The sequence below is a fragment of the Canis aureus genome, chromosome 31, assembly GCF_053574225.1.
Source record: "Canis aureus isolate CA01 chromosome 31, VMU_Caureus_v.1.0, whole genome shotgun sequence".
Lineage (NCBI taxonomy): Eukaryota > Metazoa > Chordata > Mammalia > Carnivora > Canidae > Canis > Canis aureus.
Window position 1 is genome coordinate 37,012,624 of NC_135641.1, and position 24,033 is coordinate 37,036,656.

Below are 24,033 nucleotides of genomic sequence, written 5' to 3' on the forward strand. Positions count from 1 at the left end.
AAGGGGACCCAGCTCTGGCAGCTGACCGACTAGTAAAGCCCATCAGGCAAGATAAAGAGATGTCATAGAAGGGACTTTTGCACAAAAAATGGCTTCCTAAAAATAAATTCCAAATTGCTTGTCATCACTCTATCTGGGCCCCTGAATACCTCTTATCTGCATCTGTTACCCTCCTCTCCTCATCTAGTAGCTCCAGCTCATCATCAAGCACCAAGGCCGTAGCCCTAACTCTCCTTCTACTTAAAACCCCCTTCCCCAGAACTTTCCCTGACTGGCTCTGTCGTTCTTTAGGTCCCAACAAAAATGTTACTTCCCACCCTAACTCTGCCTTCATCTGACCTAATCGCTATTTATTCCATGATATTTTAGTTAATTTACAGCATCCATCACCTCAGCATTTCATTAACTAATTGCTTATTAATTATTCATCAGCAGATGTATACTTCACTAGAAGCAGAACTCCGTCCATTTTATGCATCCCTACAGAACTGCCTGGCATGTGGTTGGCTTACAATAAATATTATCAAACAAATAAACCATGGGTATGAATATGTCCAATGATAGAAACATATAAGATGGAGAAGAGGGGACATGCACATCTTGAAATACAAGAGAATGATCTGGTACAGGATCAGGCAAGTAAGCATGCTCTTTCCTGAGGGCTGCCTAGAGTAAATCAGGATTCACATATGGAATCCAGAGAAGATGACCTAGAGACCCATATCAAGCCATGAGTGAAGAACAAAAAGCACGTTGGGGTGCAGCGGAGAATTTCACCCAGTTTAGCACTGGTACCAGGTCAAGTGACTCCATGGCCCTCAGATTAAGTCTCTGGTCTCATGTATCCTGTCTTACCACAAATAAAGCCTGATTTTTGGAAAAGAATGGGACCTGACAGAGAATAGACGAGAACAAGGAAACTAGACTCCATAAAGTCACTGATTTCTTCACGTTTGTAATAATTTTCCTCCTTTTCTATGAAAATTCCAAGAATGTCTCTGTCAAGTTAAGAGCACAAGAAGCCTTCTACAGCTTTGCTAGAAGATGTCCAAGTAAATAGTAATGTGCCATTGCCCCACTTGGCTTTTTGGTGTTTTTGTTTTTGTTTTTTTACCATTTACTTAGTATCTATTATGTGCCAGATGTTGGACAAAGTGGTTTACATACATTCTTTCATTTATTTTCACCATTACGATGTATTATCTCATTTTACAAATTAGAAAGTTGAGGCTCAGGCAGCTTAAAGGTTTTACTAAAGGTAACACAAGAAGTAATAGCACTGTGAAGTCAAATATTCATCTCCAAGTTTCCGAAAGTGACTTCCGGAAAACATTTCATTCAAAGCTTGTGAATTAGGTAAGTGTAAGATGGTAGGTCTTGTGTAAATATCCCACAGCACTAGTGTCGGACTGGCTCACGGTAGCTTTAGTGAATGTTTACTGCAGAAGTGAGAAGTGGGGAGAGCAGGGAACTTACTGTTCTCCTAATGACCAGATATAGCGCCAGTGATGGCTCTGGCTATTTTATTTCCAGCAGTAAATTAGAACCAAAGTAGTGAAAGCAACTCAAATCGGCAACTCTCCCAGGAGGGAAAGAGCAGAAAAGGTTGGATGTTTGCTTTTCTCTGTTTAAAGTTATTCTCTTGCACAAATTCTTTTAGAAAGCATTTTGGAGGTATTTTCATGATAAATCTGCCTATAAGAGGAGATTTTATAGAAGTCACAAATTGTTGGGAATTCGTACATTGAGTGACTGTTGGAAAAGTCTGATGTACAGCAAGTGAGCCTCTGAAGGCCAGAAAGAAGGCTAAGGGGGAGAGGTGCTTGAGGTTGGTGAGGTGGCTGTGCTCCAGGGCACACGTAGATAGCCTGCCGTGGCAGTATTTAACGTTGACGGCCTCATTCCTGATTGCTGATGAAATTGTCAGAGAAGTCAGATCTGTCAGTGTGAGAACAAGTAGCTAAATTATGTGTGAAGCTAATAATGAACATCTGTCACCAGTGTACCCCACCCACCTCCTCCACCAGGAAAGCTCATTCATTCTATTCATTTACCCACGTAATTGATGAGTGAATGAATTAATGAATACTTCTCCAAAGCTCAGATATTTACATAGGAATACACAATATTTCCATGTTATGATACAAAACCCCATCAGACAGACAGGCTTGTCTTTTTTTTCTTTTTTTTTTTTTTGGTCTTTTAATAAAACAGAGGACTGAATTTAAAAGAGGGTAAAAAAACTTGGGGTGAATTGGCCCTCTTTGTCTTTAGTTAGATATTTTTATTATTTTATTATTCTTTATCTTTAGTTAGATATTTTTGAACCACCGGTATTGCCAAGACAAGAAAAAAATAAATAAAAGATTGTCTAGGGCTTTGTTGTGTGAGTGAGCATCTTAGCCATGTGCCGTTTCCCAGGTGTGAGTTAGCATAAAAGCTCCATCTCCTCAGATGTGTTGTTAGTCTCAAGCTAAATCTGCAAGCTGTGGCATTACAATTTCTACATTGTGTTCGTCATCCAGCAGCTTGTGGATGCCTATTTCATGGGCTCCAGTATTACCAAATTAACATTTGCAAATTGGTTTATAAGAGTTTTATTAGCTCCGTGTAGATGAGAGTCTCAAAGTCGTAATCCCATTATTCAGATAAGGAAATCCAAACAGGGCTGAAATAAAAGCCCATATAATACTTTACCTACATAGTTTTATTACAAGCATGGTTAGAAGGCTTATCTAACATTCTGAAATGCTTTCTGACTTTCATTAAGGAAAATGACTTAAATGCAAAATAAAGTGCTTGTTTACAGACAGCGCAACATGACTGTGACATTTAGTCACTGTGTGTGTATGTATTTTCTGGGGCCAAATGCTCTTTCAGATCAGTCCGTTAGCAGTTACTAAGAAAGCATATTAACATAATAATATAAGAATTATTTATCACACTACCTGTTATTCCAGAAAGGTCACAGCCACCACTAAATATCTCGGTCATATTCAAAGAATACAAAGCTTCTTTGAAGTCTAATTTTTGTTCTACTTTAAATCTGTTAAAAAAAAATGAAGAGGAAAAGTCTTGAAAAATTGTATAACATATGCTACCAAAATGTTTTCCACAAAATGGATGACTTGGAAGAGATTATAATGTGAAATCTTTTGTTTTCATTAGACCAATTACATTTCCCCCAGCTCCACTGAGCAGTTTCTGAAGTTGCTAATAACTGGCTTCCCAGATAAATGGTTGGTGGGAAGGGGGGAGAAAATACTACATTTTTTGAAGTTATAATTATCTAACAAAACAGGGTGAGAGTTCTAAGTTTTCAATTGCTTGGCTCCTTCCCTAGAAAAGTAAAGTTTCCCTCCAGTAACTGTATGCACTCTGTTTTTCACACCATCAAAAATGGTCCCTGGCATACTTCCAAAATACTATGGAAGGAGAAGAGGAGCCACCACCCTTGGATTGTTGGCTACTGAAGCACAGAGAGACATTAATAATCTATTATCCTTCCCATCCATTGTCACAAGTGATGTGACTTCCTTCTATTTATGGACACACCTAATATCTTCCCAAAAGGTTCTATAAAAGGGGTAAGAGATAGAAAGGGAACTAAATGTCTTTAAATAAAATAAAAGATAGGGCAGCCTGGGTGGCTCAGCGGCTCCTTCAGCCCAGGGCCTGATCCTGGAGACCCGGGATCGAGTCCCACATCGGGCTCCCTGCATGGATCCTGCTTCTCCCTCTGCCTGTGTCTCTGCCTCTCTCTCTCTCTGTGTGTGTGTGTGTGTGTGTCTCTCATGAATAAATAAATAAAATCTTAAAAAAAAAGATTAGAGTCATAACCAAAAACGAACTCTATTTAAAAAAAATAAAAGATAAAAAATTATAGGAGGGGGAAAAATTGCTGGCCACTACTTCCTATGCAGGGCCCTAAGTTAGCACTGTAGGTTCCATTCAAATCATCAAACCTCAATTTATCTGATGTGAAGACTCTAACCAAAGAATCTCATAGTCTCACAGGCTGATCTGTGATTCCAAGTTAACAGAACACTGACTCTCACTTTACCATTTCACTAAAAAAGAAGAAAAAAAGAAAAGCTAGTACTTCCTGAGTCTATAGAAGCCAGAAACATCGACATGCATTTTAAAACCAGGTTGGACCTTTATGAAAGAAAAGAACAAGGAATTCTGTATATTTCTTCCATCAGTGAAATTCCAGGACAAGTCCTGCCTAAGGAGCTCAGCCTGAACTGATGAGCCTTTGCCCCTGTGCTCTCCAGTTTGGATACAGGCAAGGCTGGTCGAGAACAGGATCCTTGCTTAGCTAATAGGCAGGCCCATACCCAGGGCTGGAAATCAGCTTGAGCAATCAGTCCAATTAGATTACTGTTTTAGTTGCCAAATACTGAACAAGTTTTTAAATTATAATTCTTCAGAAAAATGAACATGCTATGGCAGAAATGTACAGGGCCTGAATTATATCTTGGTAAAATATTATGTACTTTTGGAAAATATTAACTTATGCAGAGCCCCAAGGGTGGCCACAACATGGGCATTAAAATCTACCGATAATGAAAATAGCTTGTTTTATGCCACTGTTTTCAACTTCTTTCTTTCCACTTCCAGCTAAGAAAGATAATATGCAGCCTGATGGTTTTGAAATCTTTTCATTTTTTTTCCTGTTTTTATTACCACACTCCTTTTAACAACTAAATGGAGTGTAGGCATCTAAAAGGTGGAAAATAAATGTTCTAGTTCACCTAAAAACTGGCTATTTTTAGCATAATAGTTTTAGGATAATGGCAAGAATCCTGCAAGACTTATTACAACTTTTAATAATGCCTAATTATTGGTGGAGACTCATTTAAGCTACAGTCCTGCTCATAATATAGTCCAATGAAACCTACAGCAATAGAAACTTATTCAACCATTTAATAAAAGTATAATCTACAGCCAATTACTAATTATCCATAATTACTGGAGTCATGAATAGCCAGGTGTGAAGTAGCACTTCCATGTGTTAGACACTTAATAGAGATTACAATTTCTAATCTTCACAAAAACCTGAGGAAGTTAGCATTATTCCCATTAATTACGAAGGTGGAGGATTGAAGAGGTTGATTTCCAGTCTCAAGTTTAAGATAAACCACAAAGCTGGTATTCAAACTCAGGTCCATTCCAAGTCAGTGTGCTAACCCACATTGCCTTCTAATCAAAATATAATTTGAAATCATAATCTCAATAAATATATATACAGTGTTAATTATGTGCCTCTTGCAAATTATGTGAGTCTTAATGTTTATTTTAGATGTGGTTCATTTCCCCCTTTTCTTGACCTTCATCTAAAATTGTCAAAAGAATACATCTAAAGATAAAAGAATAAGCAGCAAAAAGACTGAATAGACAATTAACAATTAAGTAATCATAAAATGAGTGTTTTCGCATATGTAAACATTAACTTTTGTCAAATTACTGCCATACAGAACCACTGGGTTTAAAGGGGCTCAGCACAGACAACAGGTGCAGAAAATGAAGAAAACAATTCAGAATTTCCATTTTTTTAAAAAGATTTTATTTATTTATTCATGAGAGACACACACAGAGAGAGAGGCAGAGACACAGGCAGAGGGAGAAGCAGGCTCCACGCAGGGAGCCAAACGTGGGACTCGATCCCAGGTCTCCAGAATCACGCCCTGTGCCAAAGGTGGCGCTAAACCACTGAGCCACCCAGGCTGCCCTAGAATTTCCATTTTAAGATGAATCCACTCCTGGTCTGCAGGCCCTATTGTGGATTGGTGGTGTCCCTTCCTTCCCCCTTATACTAAAGACTCTTGTTTATTGACAAAAAGTCTTGGATGGGTCTCCTTGGGGTCCCTATCCTTAATACTTAGAATCCCGGTTTTGATACAGTGGGCTTGAGTCATCCTTGAAATGTTCAGGTTGCCAATCAAACCAAATCTTAGGTCTGCCCATGAGGATAAAAATGTGACAATCCTTGACAGTGGCAGACCTACACTATTATATGAGTACATGGTAGTTTTTGTCACTTTCTGACCAATCACCTAGACTCTGTGTGCGTGTGTGTGTGTGTGTGTGCGCACGTGTGTATCTATGTAGGAAAAACTCTGTTAGCCTCAAGGGGTGAACTAAAAATGCTTTCTGTCACATACAAAACATATCTGGACACTGTTTAATGTAAACTCAATTCCAATTTGGATTAGTATCCAATAGGTTAAAGTACGTGAACATTTTGTAATCCCTCCAGCAGCTGGTCATGGCATTTCTATTCTCATATTCAGCTTCATTTACCACTTTCTCTCACCCATAACAGTAACATTCACCGGTTTAGAGATCCAAACGTGGCCAAACCTGGGACTGATGTCTAACCCAGCAAGAACATATTTCATGTCCTACAGAAGGTGATGTCTCTTTTCCAAAGACTCCATCATCCACATGCCTCACTGCTCATAGTGTCATTGACATTTGCTCTGTTCTGTGCTCCCCCTCGTGCCTGCTATATTACACCCGTTTTCTGACTCTTGCAATGTTGGCTCTGCCATATGTTCGCTGTGTAACCACAGGCAAGATAGCTACCTGTCTGTCTCTCAACTGTAATGTGTATATAGAAACTGATCTCTGTCAAATTTATCTTGAGGATTAACTGAGGTATGGTAAAGAGGTGCATCTAGGACAGTGTTGGCACTATATTAGATGTTCAGCATGTGCAAAACTGAGTGAAATAATAATAATATTAAGAACAAGAGATAATATCGAATACTAAAGTCTTATCAACATGACTTCATATTAACTCTCACAATAACTCTGAGGCATTTATTATCATTGTCCCATTTAACAATCAAAGAAAAATCTTAGGTAAGCTAATTAAAGTTACGTAGTAAAAAGGTGGCAAAGCTCTCTGTCTTCAGTATTATGTTCTATTTTCCATGATCTTGTTTCAACACTTGTTAAAGATACTATGAGATGCCACATCAGTCAATATTTTTTTAAATGGTACCTCTCAGAAAGACTATGGCTATTGTTTAGTTATTACTATACTTTTTAATAGAACTCTAGTATTTAACAGTTTAAAGTCCAAGACCACCAAAAATTCATTGACCACTATGAAGCCTCTCCCAAGGAAAATATATGTAAGACCTTCTATACATTAACTCGCTAATAGTTTCAAGGGCTTCGAGGACTCTCTGAAGTCTACCACAGAACTCTCTAGAAGTCTAGGGTGCACATCTAAGGACTGCTACAAAAGAATAAGAAATCACTGTCTTCTCATTTTCTTAGTATGTCAAATTTAGAAACTCCAATCTATTTCTTCATAACCCATATCTCATTAGTCAATACTCCAATAATCTTTCTATTTCACCAGTTCCTTACTATCCCCAGTGAGCCTGTCCCCTTTAAACACTACCCACTTTGTGCCAAATTATTGCAGTGGTTTCTTAACTGATCTTTTGGGCTCCTGTCTTTCTCTCTTCAACACATCTTGAACACCAAAAGTCTTCAGATTAGAGCAACAATTGTTCAGTGAACAACTGCTATTTTTCAGATGCATCCTTTGTGCTGGTGTCACAGAAATGAAATATGCATAGCTCTAACCTCAAGAAGTTTTTTGTCCATTGAGGAAGATGAAATAATAATATAACTGCTAGGCAGAAATAAACACAAGGTACAAGGAAAAGTTTCCTCAGTAGGGAAAAGGGAAGATGTAGTGTTATCTTGGATGGAAAGATCAGAAAAGCTTTCTAAAACCTGAACTTGGTTTTAAGGACTAAGAGAAGTTATCCAGAAGAGTGAGGATAGTGGTTGGAAGTGGGGAAAAGATTCAGATAAGTTATCTAGCATGAACAAAGGCATTGTAACTACCAAATATATCTCTCTAAAACACAGCCTTAATCACTCCACTATCCTACTTGGAAGTTTTCAACAATTCCCCTTTCTGTATGGGACTTAACCCTCTTGATTCTTTCAAAGCCCAGTTCAAGTTCTTCCTCTTCCATAAATCCTTTGTTTACAGTCCAGTTTCTGGTGCTCCCTGTCTCTTGTCTTTTTTCATGAATCTTCTAGTACTTACTAATTGTAACTTTCTTTTAATATTTACTGTCTACTGCTGTATATTGTTAGTAAATTTTTATGCAAATCTTACACCACTCCATCTAAGTGGTAACCATCTTATCAGTAGGCAGCATGTCTATCACTTTGCATCTGTTTCAGTTCCTTGTCCATAGCAGGGCCCCAGTCAATCTGTGCTTTTGAAAAGGAGATAAAATTTCTAGGAAGCAGCAAACCAATAAGAGCATAAAGCTGTAAGACAGTAGACATAAGACCTAATTCTTTCTCCCAAAACTTAGCTAAATGGTGATCAATTCACTTTTTGAGCGACACAGTTCCCTTCTTTTTATTTTTTATTTTTTTTTGTTCATCTTTTTCTTTTTTTTTTAATTTATTTTTATTGGTGTTCAATTTACTAACATACAGAATAACCCCTTCTTTTTAAATGCAAGTCATCCAAGTCAGACTGTAGAACCATAATATTTAGTATTAAAATACTTTAAATGGGGATGCCTGAGTGGCTCAGCAGTTGAGCGTCTGCCTTTGGCTCAGGGCGTGATCTAGAGTCCGGGGATCGAGTCCCACATTGGGCTCCCTGCAAGGAGTCTGCTTCTCCCTCTGCCTATGTCTCTGTTTCTCTCTGTGTGTCTCTCATGAATAAATAAATAAAAATCTCAAAAATAAATAAATAAATAAATAAATAAATACTTTTTAAAGTGCTATGTGAATGAAAGTTACTTCATTTGCCTTATTTGTATGTATTAAATAATTACTTTTGCCCATACACATAATCATAAAAACATATTCTCAGAGAGTTTTTCCTATAGAGAAGATATGATATATAGAAAGTGCGTGTCATACTCTTCAACATGAAGAACTTTGACTACTAAGATGTTTGTAAGATTTCATATCACATTTAGACAAAGTAACATGATTATTTTTTAGCTGCTAACACAAGTAATGTCCAAAATTAGATAGCTGGTATGCTATAAATAATAAACACTAGAAAGCACTCTAGTATTTTTAGATTATACTCTATCTTATTGGCCTTAATTCTAAACTAGTCCTACATCAAAGGGAAAGGAGAGATGTTTCTTAAATAGTAACAACTATAATCTAGTCACTCACATGTTCCTTCCTAGTGTTACTAATACAGAAGCATTCTTATGATTAATTTTTCTCTCTTTGGCATGAATTACAGTTTGCTACCAAAGAGGCTTTTTGTTGTACATTAACAGAATTTAGCATAGTTGGGGTTACAGATTGAATGGGGCCCCCTGCCCCAAATTCATTTATCAAAGCCCTATCTCTCAGTACCTCATAATGAGACTTATTTGGAAATAGGATCATTGAAGATGTGATTAGTTAGGTCAAGGTCATAATGGAATAGAGGATGACCTTAATCCAATATGATTAGTGTCCTCATAAGAAAGGAGAACGCCATGTGAATACGGATGGCTACATGGCAACAGAGGCAAAGACTCGAGTGGTGCATCTACAAGCAGAAGACAAAAGATGGTAGATCACCACCAGAAGCTGAGCAGAGGCAAGGAAGGATTCCACACAGTCTCAGAGAGAATGGCCCTGCTGACATCTTGATTTTGGATTTCTAGCCTCCAGAACTGTATTTTGAGAGAATGGATTTCTCTTATTTTAAATCCTAGGAAACTAACCCAGCTGATTAAACTGTTCGATCTTACCAAAATCTCATTTAGTTATCAATTTGAAAGCATAATGCATTCATCCAGATATAAAAGAACCACAGAATTGAGAAATAAAACCTAAAATTGTCAGTCCACTCTAAAGTATTTACACCACCTATGTAGTTTTCCCTCTCTGTACTGAATGAGGATTTTAAATGGGCATTTTCTGTTGTAAGGAAATTATTCATTATGGAGAAATATACTTCAGAACTTTCAATCCATGGTCTTACTGCTCGGGAAACATAATTCAATAAATGTGTCCTGATGGACTAAAATTGTTTGTGAACTTAACACATAAGCAAATCCTTCCTTTGATAAATTGGAAGATTTATCCTTTTGTGAAAAGTGAATGAATACATTTTAAATATAACGTTGTGTTAATGGGATCAAATAATTGATAAAAAAAAAGATTTCAGTCTTGTGAATTTAAAAATCTCATTTTTATTTCCCTAAAGAGGTTTCCAAGAAAATGGTTGATGTCTCGTCTTTCATTATGCTACGTGTATGCAAAAGTTTCATCAGGATCTTCACAAGGAATGAATTAAAGTGTGATTGGAAAGTTGAATTCTGATTTTTGAGGTATTTAAAGTTAGATAAAAGTAAATAACATGGAATTGTTTTCTTTGAAAATATTTGTATAATTTAATCCAACAGTATTCATTTAGCACACTCTATGTGCCATGAAATGTCCTAGGTATGGTGGAAACCAAAAGAAGGAGACATAACCCCCTATTCCAGAGCTCACATCTTAATAGGATAGACAAGAATGTGATCAAGAGATAGAAATGTGGGATCCCTGGGTGGCGCAGCGGTTTGGCGCCTGCCTTTGGCCCAGGGCGCGATCCTGGAGACCCGGGATCGAGTCCCACATCGGGCTTCCGGTGCATGGAGCCTGCTTCTCCCTCTGCCTGTGTCTCTGCCTCTCTCTCTTTCTCTCTCTGTGACTATCATAAATAAATAAACATTTAAAAAAAAAAAAAAGAGATAGAAATGTAAAAAGTGCCGTAATATAAATTTGTATAAAGTGTTCTAGAAATAAAGATAAAGAATGGTTGATTTTAACTGAGCATGTTGGGGGAAATGTACACTGAAGAGTTAATTGCGAGAGGACATTGAAAGATGAATGAGAATTTACTGGCTAAATACCATGGAGAAGGAAGGGCCTGCCAGACAGAGGGATAGGCATGAGAGACACTGAGAAGTCACAGAAGACTTTCTACTTTGGGGCTGCTGGGCAGTGATCTTAACAAAAGTAGAAAAATAGCCATCACTTTATTAGAACCATCTATTTGCTAAATTTTGTGCTATGAATAGAAGTATGTAATGAGGTACTGTAATTGAAACTGCCACCAATTTTTTAAAAAATCTTTGGTGCCTGGAATCTGTTTGAGAAAAGGGAGGACAACTGCCAATTAATATTTCTGTTTTTGTATCACTGAAGATTCAAATTCACCTTTAAGACAAAGCATTCTTTTGTTTGGGAAAAGCAACAGGATGAACTTCTTATTATGCATATAGAACCAGTGGGATGGAAATAGTGAAGTTTGAAATGATAAAGGTATAATTTATTCTACATGATATGAAAATGTTTCCACTGAGGGTCAAAATCTGCTGCTATAGATTCTTATCATACTTAAAGGCCAGAAAATCTCTGTTACCTTCTGTCTGTGATGGAAAAAGTTGAAGGACTCTGGATGCTGGGTAGGAGGAGGTCAGAAAAGACTGGGTGAGGATGGGTTCTGCTACCAGGACAGCAACGGACAAGGGAAGGCTCCCTGGTGACAATGACCTATACTTCAGAAATACCCAGCCCTGGCACATGGTTTTTAAATTACTTTCCACCTTATAAACCCCTTTTATTAACATAAAGCTTTCAGTAAAATTTGGTTAAACATTGAAGTTGTTCTTACTCCTAGTAGTTTGCCAAGGGCTACTTCAACAAATTACCATGAACCAGGTGGCTTAAATAACAGAACTTTATTGTCTCAAAGTTGTAGAGATTAGAGGTCTCAAATTAAGGCGTGGGTAGCCCTGGTTCCTTCTGAGGACAATGAGGGAGAGGTGTGTTCCACGCCTCTCTCTTTGGCCTGTAGATGGCCATCTTCTTCCTCTGTCTCTTCTTCCTCTGTCTCTTCTTCCTCTGTCTCTTTCTGCTATGTGTATCTCTGTATCCAACTTTCTCCTTTTTGTAAGGACTCTAGCCGTGTTGGATGGGGGCCACCCTAATGACTTTACTTTAACTTGATTACCTCTGTAAAGACTCTGTCTCCAAAAAAGGTCATATTTTGGGGTGCTGGGAGCTAGGATTTCAACATATGAATTGGGAGGGACATAATTCAACCCAGAACTGTTTTTCTTGGAGAAATTAAAAGAGAAGTCTGTGTCCATACTATGAGAGAAGTTGTATGAGCAGTGTGACCACAGTTTAGAAAAACTGATAATAAGGCCAAACAGTTTGGAAAAGCTGTAGTAGTGCAGTAGCCTGGATGGATTTGTGTGCTGTGCAACATTCTTGTGGAGATTCCTAAAATTCCCCTGAAGAAGGGAATTCTGGCAAAAGCCCATATTTCCTGCTGCCAACTGAGTTTGGGACTTACACATTATCATCTAGGCAATTTGTTAATTAGGCTGATGATGCTGGGGCCACCTCGGCTATAAGTATCATTATTTCAATATTATACTCATAAAACCACAGCTCAAGACAGTCTAGTGACTCTCCTAAAACCCCATTGCTAGTACCTGGCATGCACAATTTTCAAACTCAGTGGTTTTTGGCCCCAAATAGAGATCTTTCCAAAGGAGAAAGAGAGAAAAATAAATTTGAAAATAAACAAGTTAATCCCCCAATTGTTATCTATTAGAAAATAAACTGTCATATCATTTTATCTCCAATGTTTCATATGTAGTAGGAACAAAAAAAAACAAAAACAAAAACAAACAAACAAACAAAAAACACCACCATCAGCAACAACAAAAACACCTCTTTAAATGACTGAATAACATCCAGGTAGAGTTCTACAGGTGCTAGGGAACTGGACAACAGGTTGGAGGAGAGAATCAGATTTTAGAGACATGAAGAATAAGGGGCAAATAAAAGGAAGAAGAAGAAAATTCTGAAGACAAGATTTTGGTAAACATTAGTTGGGAACAGAAAGAAGAGAATGTAAGTCAGGGAGCAGGAAAATTTTACAGAGGAGAGAAAAATAAACAGAAGTAAGTAGTGCCCTAGGGGCCAAAGAATGTAAGATTTTCAAGAAAAAGGGGATGGTTTATAGTATTACGATCAAGAACCCAGAGTTAGGGTGAGAATAGGATATCTCCTTTTCCAGGATGTCAAGGAAGGTAAAGGAAGAGCAGATCATCAAAGATGTACATAAATTTTTGAGTGCCTGGGTGGCTCAGTCAGTTAAGCGTTTGCCTTCGGCTTGGGTCATGATCTCAGGGTCCTGGAATTGAGTCCCACATCAGGCTCCCTCCTTAGTGGGGAGTTTGCTTCTCCCTCTCCCTCTGCCCCTCCCCCCTGTTCATTGTCTGTCTGTCTCTCCCTCTCTCTCTCTCTCTCTTTCTCAAATAAATAAAATCTTTTAAGAAAAAAGATGTATTCAAATTTTGAGGTGAAGGGTAGTGAGGAAAGTTTCCTTAATGATGTGTTTTCTCTAAGGACCAGAAGCTGAGACACATGTTGAGAGTAAGAGAAATCAATATAAGGTAGCGCCTGAGGAATAGAAACCAAGTTTTGGTGTAGTGTATGTGAGTATTAAAAAAGAAAGTTCTTTGAAGAGAAACAATGAGCTCCCAGCGCCAGCCTCAATGAGGCCAGAAGGGACTGTTTTCTGGGTTTTTACTTAACAAAATCAATAGTCGGGGAGCGGGGAGTGGCTTGAGGAATAGTTTGGGGGTTGAGGATGATTGGGGAGAAATTAAAGCAGGATAAAGACCAACTAACAAAAAGCATTAAAGATCCTGGGTGAGAATAAGATTGAAATGACTGATTGGATCCCAGCTAAAGTGGAAAAGAAAGGAAAAGCTAAGAGGTTTACGAGACAAAAGGCCTAGAAGAAGGATGCACAGACCATGTTGGCCTTGAGGAGTTTGCAGGAAAATTTAGAAATGAAAGGACTGAATATCATCTATCAAACATCTGCCTCTTTTAAAAAGCTGAGGCAGAGGGTGAATTGAGTTATAGGGGCACAACTTACTCTGGAGTTTCTCCTACCGGCTAGAAGCGTGATATTAAGAAATTAGTGTCTATGATTATTATTTCCTGAGGTAAGCCTTCGCAATTTCCATTTTGTCTTAACTATTTAAACCTGGCCAAAAGATTCCCTATTTGTCATTCAATGGCTATTAGAGCACCAGCTGTCAACAGTGATTTAACATATCTTTTAATTGTCTGATATCATAAGTGTTTGGGGGGGTGTTTTATTTTCCTTAAATGTAACAGAAGATAGATATTTTCGAATTCCAATTAGGAAAAAAAATAGAGAAAGATAAATTGTATAATAAAAAATAAAAAAAATTCCTTTTCATCTTGGTATTTTAGCTTGAAGACTTACATTTCTTCATCTATTTCGGGGAATATTGAGCACTTAAATTCAGTGCTCCTCATGGCAAAGCAATACTGCCAATGTTCAGGCTTGCCTTTGTATCCATAAAGTGGAGCTATATTTCCAAATGCATTTTTCTTCTCATCAATAGCCTATTCAAATATTTGTTATCTTTCAGCCAGCTATTCAAATGCCTCCATGAGTGAAAACATAAGAACCAAATAATAAAATGACATTACCAACCTAGGGAGGCTTACTTCCACTTCCTCTTCTTGCATCTCAGAGAACCATTTTAGGATTTGATGAGCAGTGATTCGCTTTTCCATTTCTTCTATGTTCACGTCCTCTGCGGGAAGAATGATGATTAAACTAAACCCGTCACCTTTATAAGGCAATTCCAAAACCTGGTAGTTCATGGAGGGCTCAGAAAAATAACCTGGAACAGAGAAAGAAAATATTAAATAAATATTCTTGGCAATTCCCCAAATCATGCTTAGGAGAGTGATTTTTCATATTACCGTATTTTGTTCTCAGAAGAGCCTTCATCATTGGAATTTTGACTGCTGCACCATCTTTCTTAGTAAAATTCGTCAACTGTGTGTCCTCTTTTCTGAATTTCTGCTTCCAGTCACCCTTGAAATAAATAGCATTCACCAGGACAAGTCGAGTCAGAGGGCCAAAGTCTTCCCCTGAAAACATGTCTTTAATTTTCCCTGTGACGGGGGTGGAGGACGAAACAGGGAAACATGTGCAAGAGTGGTTCAGTGGGGCTGCTTTAAATAGAATTAAAACAAAAATTTCTTTTGCAGATCAGTTATAAACAGGGTGCTTTTTTTACCTAACCTTGGCAATTCTGACAGTAAAAAAGGGAGCACTCTCAAACATTTCACTTAGAAACAGGTACCAAGAGAATCTCACTAGGAAACAGGAGATACAAGATTGTCTTAGGCAAATCTGGACAGACCTACTAATAATGGACTCTCCAGCAAGAATATTTGTGTAAATCGTTTTTCAGTCAGAAAGAACAAGACCTGAATGTCTCTTCCTGCATATTTATTGATGTTTTTCAAACTTTGTCTCAAGTTTTTCCAGCAGGTCCATCAGAAGTAATAAGTTAATGGTACACCTTCTACTGGTGTAGTAATGGTAATGGTAAACCTCCTACTACTGTGGCTACCACCACTGCCCACTGGGAAAGGGACAAGAAAGGAGTTGCTAGCATGATTTTCTTCTTTTTAACAACCAGTCTGTTATTTCTATGTCCAATGGCTATTTCAGTTAAGAGATAAAAGCATGACCGAGCGCCATGGAACTGTCCAGGGATGTTCATTTTGAGTCCTGTTAATGATACTTACCTGCGAACGCCACTCAAACCATTCATCTCACATTTTCAACCATGCCCCCCTGTGTGAAACTTCCTATAAGGAATATGGTAGCACCTTATGCCATCATGATTTTTGTAGCAGAATAAATGAACAAGGAACCAAACTACTGTTAAGCTAGGATCTAATTTATGTTTGTTATTTCACAGACATTATTATCAAACCTTCAAATAACCTCTGAAACATTTTTAAAATATCCTCATTTTAGGTGAGGCATAGCTTAGAACTGGGTAGGATTTGAACTCTGATCTGAGTGACTTTAAGCCTGTGTTCTTTCTACGGTGTCTTTCCACAGTCACTGAAGAATTTTGGCTGGATTGTATTGCAATTAAAGTTGAAATCATCGTGTTTATGATAGGACTATCAACATTTATTATTAAACATTAACACATCCAACTAAGATGTGTTAATTATTTACAGTATATGTGGGAAAAAAGGCACTTGAAATTGACAGATCCAATTTTTACCTGGCCAAAGATATTATTTCTGCTGCCATAGGCTAAAAACCTATGCTTAAACAAAAATTATTATTAAAGGTTTTCCATTAAAAATTCTGTAAATGGGTGTCTCCCCCAAAAATTCTGTATGCTTTTCAAAGCAGCTTACAATTTCTCTCAGTTTTACAATTCAGAATTAATTTGAATAACAGGGCGGCAAAACAGGAGATCCCTCTGAGCCGTAGTTTAGTAGGAAAATATTCAACCATTCTTTACTTTAGGATATTAAAAACCGTGAATACAATGGCAAATAATGAGTGTATGAAAATGGGAAACTTTACCATCTGTTTTGCTTTCTACCCAGGTACTTATTGTCTCTGCAGAAGTCTTTGCATCCTGAAAATCCACCAGTTTTATGGCACTCTGAAAAAATTCCTTGTTGCTATGGAGATACTGTTCTTTCACAGTGAATCCTTCTTGAAGGTAGAGGGCATTGGCAAGATTAAATGTAAATTCTTGCTTTTTCTCTGAGATGGCAGAGAAAAATGACTTCAGCACAGAAAATTCTTCCCCTAAAAAATAATTATAATGTATACTGACATATTGAACAACATAAAAACAACAGCTTTTCAGCTTTGCTTCTAAGCGCTGATTCATATCACCATTTTTTGCACCCTTACGTATAACTAACGGTCCTTTCTGAGTTAGTATAAATATTTTAAGCATTTGTCTTCATAGAATATGCATTTTATAAAGAACTCAGTTTTTATATAGGAAGAAAGAAGAATGTCCATGTAAATTTGAAATTTGTCAAAAACAAGAATGTGCATTTAAACAGGCTGAAGGAAATTCCCTTTTTATAGTCAAATTTAGCTCATTCTTACTTGTTGGAAATTTATCTTTAGAACCTCACTCTTTGCACAACATGTGATATTTATGGAAGGAGAATTCTAATGAATACTGATGGGGGTATGACAGTGATGAGCAATCCTTTTCAATATTGCTTTTATTCCAGCTTAAGAATTGCTCTCTTGTGAGCAATGGCACCTGTCCAAGTTGTGAAATTTACGAGGCAACCCCTGTAAGCAGCTCTAGAGATGTGCAAGAATCAGAATTGCCTATTTCTTCAGGTTCACGAATGTATATACTTTGGCTGTCTACATGAACAATAAAGATCTTTAAACATGCCAACTATTACCACTAGCCAAATGATGCCACCAGAGTCAGCTAAAAATCACCACTGTCCTATTATGTATTGCTGGCTCATTCTGACTGCACTGTTGTTGGGAAGGTGTATGTGCCTAGGAGACAATTCAGCTTTGATCTTTGTTCAGGGGCTATTCATGACCGAAGGTGTCGATGTTTTTCATCCCCTTCTGGCTTAATCCTGGGACTCAGTCATTTTAAGTCTAGGAACTATATTTCAAATCAAAGTTTCACTCGGGGCCTTTGTTACATTTTGAGCTGAATATAAAAATGCCACTTTCATAACTTGAAAGTTGAGTATGTGCAATTAATCTTTATTGAAGAAAACATAAATGGTTCATCATTAGAAGATACCCACTGAATAAAGAGAGAAAAGTTTTAATGAGAACTTGCCTTGAGCTGTCCATTGGAAATACGGCATCTGTGTGTGTGTGTGTGTGTGCGTGTGTGTGTGTGTGTGCATTTTATTGGAGAGCTAGAGGCATAGGCATCTTTGTGCAGATAAGAACAGGTTCCTTCCCTGGTGGGGAAGGAGGAGGGCTAGAGCCCCATGACCTCATATCTTGTCCAATGAGTGGAGTCTACATTTCATTCCCTACTTGTCTCCTTGTTTTCCCCTGCTTCTGTGCAGGTACAACTCACATAACTGTATTGGAGGCTCTGGGAGGTAAATTTCATTATATTTCAAACTCCACGATTCTCCATTCTTGAGGATATAGATATAGACATAAACAATTTTAGCCATAAAAACTTACTTCTCTATGGTTGGGTTTGTAGAATTTCTGTTAAGTCTTTACAATCTTAGAATTCTTACGTAAGGAAGGGGAGGCTAATCTATTTTATTTGTTTCTGCGCTGATATTATGTGTAATCGTTTGCTATTTGAGGCTGAGGGAAATATCGCAATAACTGAGAAGCTACAGAGAAAGACTTTCTAAGTCAAGTCATGTGAGTTTTTTCAAAAGAATTAATTAAGGTCAGAAATGAAGTGGCTGAATTTAAAACTAATCTTCAGAAGTTTGTAATTTATGAACATCTTAGAAGGAATGGGGGGAAAAAGGAGTGGGGGAGAAAAATAATTCCAACTCATTTGTTAGAACAAATAGATTTATGTCATGTACTTAAGGTCTAAGACTGTGTGACAGTCAGTTGCCCTTTGATAAATCACTGGACTCAGAAGTCAATGAAAAATGTCATCAAGTAGCACAAGTTTGGAGGAGAATATAAAGTTATCTGCCTTATAAATTTGATTTAATTTACAGATTAATAACTTCTTTTAGCACAGATCAAAAGGAATGTGTATACATGGCTCCTAGTAAACAATGAGAATGCACTTATTTCATTTCCTAAAACAGAACCATACAACACCTACAGGTCATGGGGTGAATGTAACCTTTGGTTTGATTGTAGTAGAAAATGTTCCAGAATTCAATACATGTTTACTTCTCCTGGTATTACAAGCCCAAAGGCCAATTATTTGTGAAATGCGAGAGACCCAAAGATGAAAAACAAAGGCAGTCATAGGATTGTAGATTATTTTAGCCTAAAGATCCATATAAATTATTTATTCAAACTCCTCTTTTTTTATAGTGAGGAATCTGAAGTCCAGAGAGACACAGTAATTTAAGAGGTGTCAGATCGTAAGGTTATTTGGTTGCAGATCTGGGATTGGAATTCATGGTTGATTCTTTTTCTATGACGCTCTTGGAATAAGGAAGCACCTCCATTAGTCTTTGATTAGTAAGCAGCATATCAGAGGCATAGCAAAAATGGAGCATTATCAGAGCCCAGTAGACTGGAGGAGGTAAATTCTGAGCAGATGTTTCTACTCAGGGGAAAGAACTGAGGACACTGAGTCTTGTGGGGGTAGGATCCCAGGAGTTGTATGTTCATCTGTGAAACAAGGCAGGTGTTAACATAAAACAACCCAATACCAGCAAATGTAAAACATAGACTAATTTACAGATAGCACCTTTGATAATCATTGGGAATGGAAGGCAGGGCCAGGACTAAGATGAGTCCAAGAGACACTTATGTTGGGCATAAAACTTAAGGAGATGCCAACAGATTCCATAATCAAGATAATATTTTAGTGCAATACATTAAAAACATCAGTATTAATACAAAGAAATCCATGAGGAACAAAATGTAAAAATGTTAAATTAAGACAGGATCACTACTAGTGATTTTCCCTTCCATCTTGGGTTCTAATATGGCCCAACCCACGCACCACATTCTGATCTATCATACCCTTTGTCACCCCTTAACACCATTTTACTCATATTTCTCCAGACCCCATGGGTCTTTTCTCCATCTCCTTGCGCTCTTCCACTCTGTTCCCTTCCTTAACTCTATTTCCTTGTTCTTTATTCTTTAATTCTCTCCTCTTTTTTATTTTCCAGAGTTTATTTTTCATATTTTCTCTCTTTCTCTTGCTTGTCTTCCTTTTCCTTTTACAGTTACCTTGCATCTGTGCCCCTTTCTCTCTTCCTTAACAAAGCATTATAGAAAGCAGCTTGGTAGACTTTGTTACATGTGTTAACATACTACTGTTTAATTGTCCATATATAATCTCCCAAGGAAAATATCATATATTGTTCTTCTGATTTATGACTCTCACTGAATCATTTTTGGAATTCATTCTGGACAAGTCACTCAACGTTTCTTTGCCTCCCTGTCCTCATCTAAGCAGCAGGATTATGTCTACCTCACAGAGTAACTGTGAAGATTAAGTGAGATAGTGGATACTAAGCACAGAAACAGTGAGTGACCACACCATATATGTGATTGACACTATAGATGTGTCATCCTCATTATTGATATGATTATAATATGTGTCATCCTCCTTATTTATATGATTATCATCATATTCTCAGTCCAGAGTTGATAAGACTTCTGTGTTACTCTACAAGATATAATCATATAGAATAATTTATATTTCAGAAGCTCTTATTTTGCTGTTTTATCATACAATCAACTTTACATATCTTTATAAATGCTCTATTACTTTTCAAGGCAGTATCATGTGATTTAAATGTTTCTGGAACTATGTAGTGGGATTTGCTGAAATTAATACAGACAGTCAAGACTAAATCTGGAATGTGGTGGCTTCATTTTACATTATTCACAAAGGAAAATTTTTGCAATTACCTTGACTATCACTAACTTCTACATAAAATTGCCTTTATTTAAAACAAAGCAAATAAGACCCTGTAAAAAAAGAAAAACAAATGCTAAAATATAATTACTATGTTCTGAGGTAAACATACTGAAGTTAGTTAGTGATTAAATCTCCACACCAAAAATCTGGAAATTTCCTCTGTTGTTTAGGACATATTACCTGACAGTGATGTAAAGTTTAAAATTAAAATCATTGTGGAAGTTGAGAACATGAGGTGTCCAGAGAGATGGACAACTACTTTTTCTTTTTTAAAAAAAACATTTTATTTATTTACTTGAAGGTGGGGGAAGGAAAGACAGAGGGACAAGCAGAACCCCGCTGAATGTGGAGCCCATCCACGACCCTGAGATCATGACCTGACCAGAAGGTAGGCACTTAACCAAATTGAGCCACTCGGACACCTCGACAACTACCCTTGCAAACAGGATGCCAGCACCAAAGTTTCTACACAGTATCTCCAGATAGGCCTTTGGGCGACTCTAAAACAACCCTTCACAACAAAAAGGCCTCAAATAGATTATGTAAGTGCTTTAAAAAAAAAAAAAAAAAAAGGATTTCCTTTAGAAACCATTAACCAAACAAGCTTTTAAAATGTATACATTACCACTCTTTCTTGGTCTAGATTAGGTGAAAGAGTTAAATTTTAATTAGAAAAATAATTTTAAAAGCTAATAAAATAATGAGAGATGCACACAAAGATTCCTATGAGAGGATGCTCACTGAAGCATTTTTATAAGAAAAATACTGGAAACAACCTAATAAAGAGAGGTTAAGTAATGATATTTCCATAAGAGGCAATAAAATGCAACAATTAACAACTATATTCTAAAGCTGATGGGAGAAAATGATGACAACATAGTGAGAGTGGAAGAATAAATAAACAAATAAACATATATATATACATACAACATGATCTCAATTAATTAAAACTGGCTAAAACAGGCCAGAAGAAAATACACTGACAGACTCACAGTTTTATATCTGTATTAAAATATCTGTATTAAAAATAATATATTCTTCTGGTAACATTTTCATTAGGAAACAATTTAAATAAAATTATTTAAAATTCTCTATTTTATTATAATTTTATGCTTTTGATAACATTTTCCATGTATTTAAATTCTGCAACCCCAAGCTTCTCTCTAATTTTCAAAATAAATTTGGCCAGATCTTATCCATTATAAATAATCATATGTAAGAATCTCACCAGTTGAGTTTTCCTGAAGTTTTAAAGTTTGTCTTATCTGCTGTTGTGCTCTTCCTTTTGCTCCCAGTTGTATCATCCCAAGAACCAAAGTTGTTCCGAGGGGGGAAAATATAATGTTGTTCTCATGAGATAAACAAATAGTTTGATAAAGATCCACTGCAAATTCGACATTTCTTTGAACCAAGGGTCTTGAAGCTTGACTTCCAGAAAAAATCAATAGGAGACTCCACAACAAGATCTTATTCATTTTGACCTCTGTGCATTAATTCAAAATTCATTAGTTTTTCAAAATAATCAGAGTTTAACCAAAGTAAGTTCCAACATAAAACTTTCTAACTATTAGGACAGACTATTACAAGAAGATTCTCATGCCAATTTTCAGACTCAGCATCATCTATTAGGGGAAATAGGCCATGTGCTAATAGCATTATCATATTCTTTCAAGAACTAGTCCAAAATATAAAGCAGTCTTCTAAAATCAAAGGAGAACCTGTAATCCTGGGACACTATCAATAGCAAATCTATCTCTAAATAGCTATGTGATATTTTTTCCTATTTTTCCCATTGTTTTATTTTTTTTTAAGATTTTATTTATTCATGAGAGATAGAGAAAAAGAAGCAGAGACACAGGTAGAGGAAGAAGCAGGCTCCATGCAGGGAGCCAGATGCGGGACTCGAACCCGGGACTCCAGGATCACGCCCCCGGCCGAAGGCAGACACTAAACCATTGAACCACCCAGGGATCCCCTTTCCCATTGTTTTAAATGGGATCACTTCTAGCTCTTTATCAAGGAAATCCTCTGTCTACACTACTCTAAAATGGTTTGTAGATCAAAAGAGAAACAATAAAAAAAAAAAGGAAGACACTCTACTGTGGTTTTGATCTATAATACTAGAAAGTCAATACTTTCTAAATTAGTTCGAGTAATCTGGCAAAGTCTTTGCAGTAGGAATTTTCACACTTTATGGAATCTCACTTCTGGAGGGCAAAATACCCCAAAATCCACCATGTACTTTATTCAAAGTGAGGAAAAACAAACTCAGAAAAATTGTAAAGAAACACAATTACAATCAAATATAACTGGTACAACAATAACAAAAGAAGAAAGCAATTAAAAAAAAATCAAAGAATAATTTGACTAACACATTTAAGAAAGTTACAATTGGAACCTTAAGCCAATTCACAACACTACTGACACCCTATGACAGTGCTCTCCACTAAAAGTACAGGAAATGCAGCCACCTGATTACATCTTAAGAATGAGTTTTGCAATATTATCACAGACCTCACAAAATGCTGACTCCGAAATCCTTATAAATTTTAGTAACACTAATTTTACCTTGCAAAAAATTCATTTTAGTAATCCTTAATAATTCCTAGATTAAAAGGTTACTAGGCAGTAACCATTTATTGAAGGTAAAGATGAAGGTCTCCAGAACAATGTATTGTCAGCCTTAAAAAATGAAGAACTATATTTCTAAAGTGTTCTGCAGACAACTAGAAGGGTCAGCATGACCCATAAATGGGTTAAGAGTCACTATTAGATATAAAGCTTACTAATAGTCAAATATTCTCTAAAACTAAGATATGGAGTCATTAGCCAACTACTTCAAATTGCATTCTAATATTTGTAATTAAACTCTGTTTAGATATACAATTTGCAAAGGAAAAAGACCTCAAAATGCAATTGAAATAAATTGTTTTAAAAAAATTGTTTTGGCAAACTGCAAATATAGATATATACTATCAAACCATGTTTTATTGAGGATTAAATTAATACATAAGGTTGTGAGTCAGTGCAACAATAGTAACAGCCAGTGAGTAAGAAAAGTTTTATACATGAAATAAATTTCAGTGAATCATTTTCTAATCTATTCAATATCTCAGAAGATTTATGATTGAAAATATCAGTTTGTAGATATATAAGCAAAGCGTTATTAGTACTTTTAAGTCATCAAGTGGCAATTCATTAGGCACATCCTGATGCATTTTATTTGTATTAGAATAATAAACAATATTATGAAGGATACAATTTTTCCCCTATAGTAGAATCAGAGGGGCATCCTCTCATTATTATGAATGATCTTAATAATTAAAATTTACATTATTTGATCATCCAATTTTCCCAGAAAATTTCTAGGCATTAAATAAATTACAAGCTTACACCAAAAAAATTGTTTTAAAAATTCACTTACATCATTGGGTTTTGGATCTTATCTCATCAGGAAGCATGAAGTACTGGTGAACTAAACAACATTCTTATAAGAATCCGACCTTCAAATTTATAATTATGCCAGTTGAGGAGAATA

The 24,033-nt window shown here is 36.6% G+C and overlaps 1 protein-coding gene across 3 annotated transcripts in view; it reads right to left on the reverse strand.

The window, feature by feature from the left end:
* SERPINI2 (serpin family I member 2) overlaps positions 1 to 24,033 on the reverse strand; it is a 33,223-nt gene that overhangs the window by 8,892 nt on the left and 298 nt on the right. Inside the window, exons 2-7 of one of the 3 annotated variants that reach the window (XM_077880212.1) lie at positions 23,920 to 23,998; positions 21,724 to 21,978; positions 16,472 to 16,702; positions 14,830 to 15,024; positions 14,555 to 14,747; positions 2,949 to 3,046 (exon numbers count right to left, since the gene is read on the reverse strand). In XM_077880212.1, the coding sequence (XP_077736338.1) occupies positions 2,949 to 3,046; positions 14,555 to 14,747; positions 14,830 to 15,024; positions 16,472 to 16,702; positions 21,724 to 21,970 (964 nt within the window). In that variant the 5' untranslated portion in view covers positions 21,971 to 21,978; positions 23,920 to 23,998. The remainder of the gene's footprint in view (positions 1 to 2,948; positions 3,047 to 14,554; positions 14,748 to 14,829; positions 15,025 to 16,471; positions 16,703 to 21,723; positions 21,979 to 23,919; positions 23,999 to 24,033) is intronic. The other 2 variants (XM_077880211.1, XM_077880214.1) reach the window with 2 other exon arrangements.